A 12,186-nucleotide genomic window follows, 5' to 3' on the forward strand; every position below is an offset into this window, starting at 1 on the left:
TAACAAGAGCCAGAACAGGTCACATTGCACTCAATTGTACCTACACCGATTTCAGATTTCTGATAATCCTACTTGTCTGTGGTGTAATAGTCATGATGAAGATCTGGAACACATTCTTCTATACTGTCCATCCATAAACCACAAAAGAAGTAAATTAAAATCATCAGTACCAGTTGCAGAAGACACAGCCCTGCAGTATATATTGACTACACCCCAGCTCTGGCTACTAGCAACAGGCATCTATAATGAACACCGATCAAAATACCCCTCATTTCTCGTGAAAAACAACAACTGAATAGTATACAGTGGACTATAGTGGACTTTATGTTGTCAGCAAACAGGTGGATACATTAAGAAGATTGATTGATTACTTTCTAGGAACCAGAGATCAGAAGATTACAGAGAACTTTTCAGCTAGCTGATTCACAATTATAACGCAGGGGCGTATTTTGCGGGCTACCGGAGGTAGCCCAAGGAAATTACAAAAGAAAAAGTTTATAATATAACATAATGTAATAATTTTGTATTATTAGTTTTACCATAGTAATTATAATTAAAGTAATTGTTAGATATATTTTGTGTAATAATAGGGTCAGCGGTAGCCCAAACCCTTTAACCAGTATACGCCCCTGCTATAACGTGATGGGGTGCCAAGTATCTCTCGAAATAACTTCTTGCATTCTCATCTATTTTTCTTTCCTCAAAACCTCTGGGTAGTGAGCAACGAATATGAGGAGCGTTTTCATTAGGATTTTTGTGAAACGGAAAGGAGGTTCCAGGAAAAATGAAGCCCAAATATTCTGTCAGACTACTGCTGGACAATGAAAAGAGTTGTTTCTGAAACTAAGTATACCCTAAAATATATTTCATACACATTTTAGGTAAATAAATATGACTTTAGGTAAAATGTTACAAGGTATCAATACTAGAAAAGTCTGAAATACATGCATGTCATTAAAGTACACCTATTCATTAAAGTTCAGGTTTTCGATTATTCTCGGATATGCAATCGAAAGACGAGGGAAACGTCACGGACGCTGGAAATCCAATACTGTCGCAGAAGGTTATGTTCTGTTACTATAATAATTAGCGTTAATTGTAAATAATATTCAAATAAATTCGATTTGTCATCTCGTTTCTCAATTCTAAATCAATTTCCAGGTTATACATTCTCTGCATTACATCAAGGTCAATGACATTATTGTTCCTCGGAAAAAATCAATACTTTCGCGGTTTGCGCACATCTCACAATTCAAGAGCTATGAACAAGGTCACTTCCGATCTTCTGTCAGATACAAATAAAATGTATACTTCTGAATAATTTAAACTTAGAAATATGGTCGAGCATAAAAAGTCGTATGAAACTTGCCTATAATGGTAATTAAGACGCTCGTTTCATAAACAAACATACTTTGCGTCTCAATTACTATCATTATAGGCTCGTTGCATAATGTACTATTATATAATTACTAAAAAACACTGCGTGATAGAAGAAGTTGAAAACAGATCTGAAATCATCATGATAAATGCTTAAGAATCACCTATTCATTACCTTTTAACAAAAAATATGATTAATTTTGTTGACCAGTATTAGCCGTTCTTTTAATCTCAATTGTCGTCCACCATAGCTCCCTAATATTATATATTTGCACAGAGTAACAATACATTTAATTATGGAGTGCTTTTGTTGATTGCCGTGGAATTGTCGCAATGATTCGCCAGCAGTAATGCACTGTCTGCACGTTGCAAAATTGCCATAAATAAAATATTCAGTGTCTGTGTTTCTCCTGTATTCCATTTTCACGATTTTCACTGTTCTTAACCTTGGGCTAAAGCACTAGATTGCTAAAAAAACGAGATATGATTTTATATGCACTGAAACCTGAAATATGCATTAACCCCTTAAATATCGACATATACAGGGTGAGTCACGATGAAAGGTAAAAAATTTAGTATACGATATCTTAGGCCATTTTGAGTGAAAAGTTCATATGAACATAGGTCCGTTTTCGAACGGTTGCAGAGCTAGGTGCATTTTTGGTAAAACGTCACGCCCCAATGTGAATCAGACGTTAACATATGCTGCTGACGTGAGATGTGAGACAAGGTCACGGATCGCAATGAATGACGTAACATTGAAATCTGCATTGTGAGCAATGTGGATAAGGTAAGTTCAATCACTTCACAAACCGGGTGAGGGCATTACAAGTGTCCCATCGCCTGCCCTTGTCTGATGTAATGACACAGAACCCGCATATCACACAAATACACTATCACTTATCATTTCACAGCAGTTCATTGAGCTACAGTACAGTAGTTATACAGGTACAGTTATCGGAAGTGTTAACATGTGTTTTTCAAGATGCGTTATAAATTTTCGACTGCAGAATATGCCGATATTGTGTATGTTTATGGTTTGTGCTTAGGAAGTTTCTTGCGTGCCGTCGCTGAATATGAACGACGCTTTCCGAACAGAAGGGTACCATATCGAAGAGTATTTACTGTCTATGGGGTTGGATGAAAGACTTGGTATAGCAAAGGAAGGGGGAAACGAGAGAGGCGCTAATCAACCGTATTTTGGATGCTGCACGCCGCATAAAGAACAGCCACGAGCAACTCTCAGCAGCGATGAGAGCAATTCACGCCCGAGCGCAACAGTGCATTGAAGCAGAAGGAGGTATCTTCGAAAATGTGCGAAAACATCGACCCCCGACATCTAGAATATTAGGTATGTATGCTTACGTGAATATAAACTTTAAAATTGCCCGTTGTCTCGAAATGCGAGTTAGTAAAATCGAATCCCAGAAGTTTTTGTGAAATCAAAGAGCCATATCTCCGTAACCGTTCGAAAATGGACCCATATTCGCATGAACTTTTTGACTCAAGAGGGACTTCAGAATTCACATCCCACATTTTTTAACTTTCCTCGTGAAATACCCTGTATATGCACTATAAAATCTTCACCTTAGTTTGATCTACCAATGCAAATACCGCCTGAGGTGACATCATTAAGCGTGTTTCAGATGAGAAAAGTTTTCGGCGTACATCATGTTCGTAGGACTTCGATCTTGCCAGTATGTTTGATTACATGTTTCTCCAAGCTACTTTTATTCGAGAAAAACCTTTCACACACGTCACATTTGAAGCATTTTTCAGCTGTATGCAATCGCTCATGACGTTTAAGATTAGAAGGCTGCGAAAAACTCTGATCACAGACACTGCATTTGAATGGTTTTTCGCCGGTATGTAGGACGTAATGGATTTTTAAGTTGTTCTTCCTAGAAAAACACTTTTCACAGACATCACATTTGAAAGGTTTGTCGCCTGTGTGCAGACGTTGATGGTCTCTAAGAGAAGAGGAGAACGTGAAACAGATTTCACAGACGTTGCATTTGTAGGGTTTCTCGCCGGTATGAGTGCGTTTATGATGTTTTAAATGATCCCTATTCGAGAAATACCGTTCACAGACATCGCATTTGAAAGGTTTCTCGCCGGTATGGATGCGTTCATGAACTTTCATTGTAAAAGACTGAGTGAAACACTTTCCACAGACACCGCATTTGAAAGGCTTCTCGCCTGAGTGAATCCGCAAATGCCTTTTGAGATTTGTTGACTGCGAGAAACATTTTTTACAGAAGTCGCATTTTACTTCCTTCTCATCTTCATCAGTCGGCACAGATTTCTCGGACGAAACTGAATTCTTTGGATTTCCATATATAGTCTCTTTCTCTTCATAAGCTATACCGTCGAATTCAGAGGATACATTCCCGTCATTGTTAGTTGCAATCCTATGACAAAATATGCCATCAGTCTATATTATGATGTCCACAACAAAGATTTACACTCACATTACAATACATCATGAAATATTTGATTACGTAGGAGCTTATACTTGATTTCAGGATCTCCTTAGTATATTACGATACAAGGTTCGGAAATGTTTTTTCAAAACCGAGAGAAAGTTTGAAAAACGAGGAGAGCTAGTATTCATTATTAAAAATTGATGTGATAACTGGGACAGCAGTGTGTCCAGCGAATAGGGATTATAAAAAATGGACACTGAGCGAATTTTCCTGTGTTTTGTTTCTCTGTGCGCCAGCGGCTAGTTCCACTTTCAAGCGCTAGAGGTAGTGTAATCGAGCACACGCTAAGATAATTGAGAATAGAATTAAGGCACAGGATCCAAACATCGCCTACCTTATTGCATAATCCAGTAACGCTTTGCTTCAAATAAATTCAAGTTAACAGCTTTTCCTTATTTGTCAGTGACAAACTAGTTGTAATAATAATATTTTATATTTCAGATATCATAAATTATATTATGAAATAATATAATACATTGTAAATTAAGTATCAAATTCGTTTAATATTTGTATATAATATAATATAGGTATATGGTTTTACTTCTCGTAAGAGTTTTGTTTTTCCATTTTCAGAGCTATCAAATCATTACATATTTTAATTGTTGTTGGGGTCAACGTCTCAACTCTCATTATAAAGGAACTCTAGAGTCTAGACATTACAGTTAATGAAGGATTTATTATTTTATGGATCCAATTTATTTCATTTGAGTACATAATGTACCTAGATGTATTAATTGTATGTGTTATATTTCCGCTGTGTCGACTGCTAGCTGGTGTGATGTCAGCGCCAACTCTAGGGAGAAAGCAGAATCTGACGCTCTAGCTGGCTTGAAGGTCATTGAAATCAGTCCGGCTACATCAAAGGTATCGACGCGAAGTGTCCATTCTTTATAATCCCTATTCGCTGGTGTGCCCACATACCCGCCCTAAATACATACCTTACTGATATACGAAAATTGTCGTGCGTAAACAAGATTACGGGCCATATTTCCTTAAATGACTGTAGGTTTCAGTGTCGCCAACATAATAATAATAATAATAATAATAATAATAATAATAATAATAATAATAATACACACCTAATCAAACCCAACATAACCCTTAAAATAATACTACACAACAATAGTAATAATAGTAATAATAATACACACCTAATCAAACCCAACATAACCCTTCACATAATACTACACAACAATAGTAATACTTACTTACTTAATTACTTACAAATGGCTTTTAAGGAACCCGAAGGTTCAATGCCACCCTCACATAAGCCCGCCATCGGTCCCTGCCCTGTGCAAGATTAATCCAGTCTCTATCATCATACCCCACCCCCCTTCAAATCCATTTTAATATTATCCTCCCATCTACGTCTCGGCCTCCCTAAAGGTCTTTTTCCCTCCGGTCTCCCAACTAACACACAACAATAGTAATAATAATACACACCTAATCAAACCCAACATAACCCTTCACATAATACTACACACCAAATCAAACGTAACCCAACCTACGCTGTCACATAATACACACCCAATCAAATCTAATCTCTCCTGTGTATGTACCTTACTTATATAAAAAAATCGTCGTGCGTGAACAAAGAATACGGCCATATTTCCTTAATGTGATAGTGGGTTTCAATGTCGCCTACATAGTAATAATACACACCTAATTAAACCCAGCCTAACCTTTCACATAATACTACACATTAAACCTAACCTAACGTATCACATAATACACACCCAATCAAACCTAATCTAATCTGTCCCATAATGAATGGTACATCGGTGCCACAAGTGAACACTTGTAAATACCTAGGTATATATTTAAGTACCAAACTGGGTTGGGAGGAACAAGTCACTAATACCACAAGGAAAGCCTGGAGAGCACTACATTTCTCTATGCATATTCTGAAGAAAGCTAACCGAAAGTCAAAAGAATTAGCGTACAAAACCCTTGTCGCCCAATTATGGAATATGGAGCAGCAGGTTGGGATCCGTACAGACAAAACCAAATCGATTAAATAGAAAAGGTCCAACACAGGGCAGCAAAATATGTCAAAATAGGGAAGGGACATGGTGAGGATAGTAAAAAACTTAGGGTGGGAACTTCTCAAATCAAGGCAACGAAAAACCAGACTCACCGCATTGTTTAAAGCACAAATGGGACACAAAACATGGACTGATATCAATGCTAAATTAGCAACACCATCATACTTAGGAAGGGCTGATCATATTAGGAAGTTTAAATGTAGAAAACAAAGAACGGACGTGGCAAAATTTTCTTTTGTTAACCGCACAATAGTAGACTGGAACAGCTTACCTGCGGCAATCTTTCAGGGTGGTCCTCTTAAAATCAATACATTTAAGGAAAGGTTGAGAAGATTAGACTGAAAATGTAATTGGAGGTGCAGTGTAATTATTTAAGTTGTGTCATGTAATTAATTGAATTGATATATAATTAAGTTGATATGTAATAATTAAGTTGATATGTAAATAAATTAAGGTGATATGTAATTAGGTTTGTATGTAATTAATTAAGGTGATATGTAATTATTTAAATTGGTAATAGTTGGGTGAAATAGAAGTACTTATAAGTTAGATTTACCTTTGCTCATCGAAGGCGTTATTATAGAATAGTTTTTATTTATAGTCCTAGGTTTATTGCATTTACTATTTAAAGATTTACGTTTATTTTATTTTATTTTATTTCATTTACGTTTATTTATTTTATTTCATGTAATTGTAATTATTGTATATTATATATCACTGCCACCGGGTGTATACCCAAGTGTAGTGTTAATAAATACATACATACATACATACATACATACATACATACATACATACATACATACATACATACATACATACATACATACATACATACTACACCACTGTAGTAACATTCCTCAAGTTTATTCTCATTTCGTTTGCAAATGTTGCCTGCCTTGTACGTGTCGAGAACCATCTAGTGGAAGAAGTGGAACGTCTTTTGTCTCTATTATTCATAATTACATTTAGTTCGTCGTTAAGCGTGGATTTTGTGAATGAATCAATGTGTTAATTCGGTGATAATTCCATATATACAGTGCAACAAAATTGAAATATGTTGTGGTTGTGATAAAAGTGTTGAAAATTGATTTATAGCTCCACATTGTTAAAAGTGTGCAGTATTTGTTCAGTGGCCGGTGGATATTGCACTTTCACCTAATTTTTACACTACAGTATATTTTGAAAATGACATTTTTTTAAATCTTAACATACGGTATGTATGTTACACTGTGAACAACTGACTGAAGTTAGTAGTCTGGCCAATGTACGTCCATAGGCAGAGAGAGAACCGCTTCCTTGGGGGGGGGGGGCAAAGGAAAACCATACAATCCCGATATAACAAGGATATGGGGACATTATTTACCTTCTCTCCCCGTTGGGTTGGGTTTTTCCGAGGTTTTCCCCAACTAAAAGGCAAATGTCGGGTAATCTTTTGGCGAATCCTCGGACCTCATCTCATCATTGTAGAAAATTACTAAATTGTAAAACTGTAAAAATGGTAAAATATTGTAAAAATTTGTAAAAATTGTAATTGTAATATTGTAAAATTTTGATTTCTTCCACATCTTAAAGCTTCATTGCTCATGTAACATCTATGGAATAAAATGAATGAATGAATGAATGGATTGAATGAATGAATGGATTGAATGAATGAATGATTGAATGAATGGATTGAATGAATGAATGAATGGATTGAATCAATGAATGAATGAATGGATTGAATCAATGAATGAATGGAATGAATGAATGAATGAATGAATGGATTGAATGAATGGATTGAATGAATGAATGAATGAATGGATTGAATCAATGAATGAATGAATGGATTGAATGAATGAATGGATTGAATGAATGAATGAATGAATGGATTGAATGAATGAATGAATTGAATGAATGGATTGAATGAATGAATGAATGGATTGAATGAATGAATGAATGGATTGAATGAATGAATGAATGGATTGAATGAATGAATGAATGAATGAATGGATTGAATGAATGAATGAATGGATTGAATGAATGAATGAATGGATTGAATGAATGAATGAATGGATTGAATGAATGAATGAATGGATTGAATGAATGAATGAATGGATTGAATCAATGAATGAATGAATGGATTGAATGAATGAATGGATTGAATGAATGAATGAATGGATTGAATGAATGAATAGATTGAATGAATGAATTGAATGAATGAATGAATGAATGAATGAATGAATGAATGAATGGATTGAATGAATGAATGAATGGATTGAATCAATGAATGAATGAATGGATTGAATGAATGAATGAATGGATTGAATGAATGAATGAATGAATGAATGAATGGATTGAATCAATGAATGAATGAATGGATTGAATCAATGAATGAATGAATGAGTTGAATGAATGAATGGAATGAATGAATGAATGAATGGATTGAATGAACGAATGAATGGATTGAATGAACGAATGAATGGATTGAATCAACGAATGAATGAATGAATGAATGGACTGAATGAATGAATGGATTGAATGAATGAATGAATGGATTGAATGAATGAATGGATTGAATGAATGAATGGATTGAATGAATGAATGGATTGAATGAATGAATGAATGAATGGATTGAATGAATGAATTAATGAATGAATGGAATGAATGAATTAATGAATGGATTGAATGAATGAATGGATTAAATGAATGAATGAATGGATTGAATGAATGGATGAATGGATTGAATGAATGAATGAATGAATGGATTGATTGAATGAATAAATGAATGGATTGAATGAATGAATGAATGAATGGATTGAATGAATGGAATGAATGAATGGATTGAATGAATGAATGGATTGAATGAATGAATTGAATGAATGAATGAATGGATGGATGGATTGAATGAATGAATGAGTGAATGGATTGAATGAATGAATGAATGAATGAATGAATGAAGTTATAGCTTGACCGTGGTATAATATATCGGAATATGATCATTTAATAAAGGTATTTTCGAGAGACATATTTCTTGCAGAGTTACATCCATATCCGCGATGTTTCGGACCGAGTTGTACAGGGCTTGAACTGTAGATCTACTGCAAATTATAATAGGGAATAACTTAAAACAATCTCCCTCTTTTTTTCTCGCATACAGAAACACATGCATACATCAATAAAACTACGTAATGGTGCTAACAGAAACTTTTTATATGAAGCTTACCTCCCTGAAGATATCACATGAAATGTAAATTCTAATTATTTTACTCAATCTCTCGTCTTTAAGTTTACACATTATACTGGAATCACTTGTTCTCCAGAACAATGAACTTTGTGTACCATTTTATGTCACAAAGAACTCTTTGCCCTGTATATTGTAACTGGGGTTTCGCCTTCTTACAGACAAAGAAATACAGTGTGTCTGCAGGAACATTCTAGAGTTATAAATAGCTATAATTCTGTCACTATGTGTTTCACGAAATTCATACCGGTGTCATTAGAAAGAACAGCTCAAAGAATTTCAGGAAATGCGTAATTGATCATTGTTGACCGAAACAACAGATGGCAGCACAATAAGAAAGAAAAAAACGCCATTTCCGCTATTTGGCTTGTCATTAAGGCATGTCAGTGCGGAAGCTATAGGACAGGTGTGGGAGGCATTTTTACATAGTCCTCGAAAATCTGTGCGTAGAGCTAGTCTGCAGTTAAACATTTCCAAATCTACCGTTTCCAAGGTCCTACGTTCTCGTCTGCTATTTCACCCCTACAAACTGCAATTAGTGCATAAGTTCAAACCTGATGACCTTGCAAAAGCACGTGTTTCCTGTGAAAATTTATTGACACTAATGGCGGATGACCTTCCATTTTTAGTGACGAGGCAACATCCCACGTCAATAGAAAAGTAAACAAGCACAATTCACACTGCGCCCGATGAGCCATTGTTCTTGCTGACGTTTATAATGCCGACTGACTGAAGCACAAAAGTTTGGAACTGCATACGTATGTTTGAACTATTTAGGCGAATTATGAACTGATATGAGGGGTCACAAGCAAAGGGTTATAACTGCACTTAAGTTATTTTGGAGCAAATGCGGTTGAAAGTACTTAAGCTTTCGTAAATTCCGTGAAATTTTTTATTTCAATTTTAGTATGTGATGTGGTTAAAAGATACATCCCATTTCCACTCAAATTTTAGATGCTTTAGCTTGCCCTCGATGCCCTTAAATCATTTTCTTAGAAAAGTCACTTGTACCCCTTTGCTTCTGATTCCCTAATAAGTAATTCTATGAAAAGATTCTTTTCAACAGGGCCTTTATCATTTAGCTTAATGTGACAAGACATTTATATTACAATTGTTTTTTTTTTTATTTTTTTTTATTTAAGAAAGCTACGAAAGACAGGACAACAAGTCATGAAACATGTCTACTTAAATTAATTTTAATCGTTTGTTAAGTGTTTCTAATACTGTTGTATTTGTTTCTGTCGGATGCATATCCAATTCACTGCGGGCTAAACAAGGAGATCACTATCACCTTTCCTTTTTAACTTCGCTCTGTAATATGCCATTAAGACACTCAAGGCTAACTAAGAGGGTTTGGAATTGAATGGGTTACATCAGCTGCTTGTCTATGCTGATGACGTGAATATGTTAGGAGAAAATCCAAAAACGATTAGGGGAAACACGAGAATTTTATTTGAAGCAACTAAAGAGATAGGTTTGGAAGTAAATCCCAAAAAGACAAAGTATATGATTATGTCTCGTGACCAGAATATTCTACGAAATGGAAATATAAAAATTGGAAATTTATCCTTTGAAGAGGAGGAAAAATTCAAATATCTTGGAGCAACAGTAACAAATATAAATGACACTCGGGAGGAAATTAAACGCAGAATAAATATGGGAAATGCGTGTTATTATTCGGTTGAGAAGCTTCTGTTATCCATTCTGCTGTCGAAAGAAGCTGAAAGTTAGAATTTATAAAACAGTTATATTACCGGTTGTTCTGTATGGTTGCGAAACTTGGACTCTCACTTTGAGAGAGGAACAGAAGTTAAGTGTTTGAGAATAAGGTGCTTAGGAAAATATTTGAGCTAAGAGGGATGAAGTTACAGGAGAATGGAGAAAGTTACACAACACAGAACTGCACGCATTGTATTCTTCATCTGACATAATTAGGTACATTAAATCCAGACGTTTGAGATGGACAGGGCATGTAGTAGGTATAGGTGAATCCAGAAATGCATATAGAGTGTTAGTTGGGAGGACGGAGGGGAAAAAGGCTTTTGGGGAGTCCGAGACGTAGATGGGAGGATAATATTAGAATGGATTTAAGGGAGGTGGGGTACGTTTGTAGAGACTGGATTAATCTGGCCCAGGGTAGGAACCGACGACGGGCTTATGTGAGGGCGGCACTGAACCTCTGGGTTCCTTAAATTCATAAGTATGCATTTTAATAATTATTTATGTTATATTACACGGAAGGGATGTATGCTAAGAAGACGCATCCATACCCAATGCTATTTTCTAAACTCCAAACACATTATAGTGATAATTTTAAGACAGATGTCGTTTCACTACCGAAATATATTGAATCACTCATGTGAACAACGATCGCTTACACGCATATGACAGAGAATATAGTAACACATGGCAAATTAATATCGTGTAGAATCAACGTCATTATGGTCTGACCAAAACAACTTCCGACCTGACAAATGGCGCCTTCAGCATGTTACCATGACAACTATTCAAATGAACCAATCACGAGAGACGCGTAACCATGGTAACGAGACAGTGTTGCCGTGTCTATGTTTACAAATTGCACGTGAATACCACGGCCTAGTGGTGAATACTGTCGCCTGGAATGACTTTGAATTGGATGGTTAGCACGTGCTTTGTGTGAATTAAAAATATTATTTAGTTGTATTATTGCTTTAGTGTGTCGATAATTATTGTGTTTAAATTATATTACACGTATTATCTTCGTTGTCATTGGTGGAGTGTGTGGCTAGTGTGCGTTTTCTAGTTTCTGCGAGAGTTTCTAAACAGATGACTTGTGCAATGTCGGAAGGAAGGAAAGACAGGCGGAGAACAAAGAGTATTGGAGAAGGTGCCCCGTTAAAGAGTCATGCGAGATATGGTGTGTTATGTAAGAGAGTATTTTGAGACGGGAAAAATATAATGGCGGGCCTCTTTTATCTTTCGCGCAAGTCATAATGAGAACTGCTGCTTGTGTTACAATTAATAAGAGCACTGTTATCGATATTGGAAAAGAAAAAACCCGTGCAGATCTTTA

The 12,186-nt window shown here is 35.6% G+C and overlaps 1 protein-coding gene across 1 annotated transcript in view; it reads right to left on the bottom strand.

Annotated features, from left to right (window-relative positions):
- Positions 1 to 887: 887 nt before the first annotated feature.
- Positions 888 to 12,186, bottom strand: part of LOC138691444 (zinc finger protein 62 homolog) — a 55,895-nt gene continuing 44,596 nt past the window's right edge. Inside the window, exon 12 of the mRNA XM_069813371.1 lies at positions 888 to 3,788. Coding sequence (XP_069669472.1) covers positions 3,047 to 3,788 — 742 coding nt within the window. The 3' untranslated portion in view covers positions 888 to 3,046. The remainder of the gene's footprint in view (positions 3,789 to 12,186) is intronic.

This window comes from Periplaneta americana, chromosome 16, assembly GCF_040183065.1.
Source record: "Periplaneta americana isolate PAMFEO1 chromosome 16, P.americana_PAMFEO1_priV1, whole genome shotgun sequence".
Taxonomy (NCBI): domain Eukaryota; kingdom Metazoa; phylum Arthropoda; class Insecta; order Blattodea; family Blattidae; genus Periplaneta; species Periplaneta americana.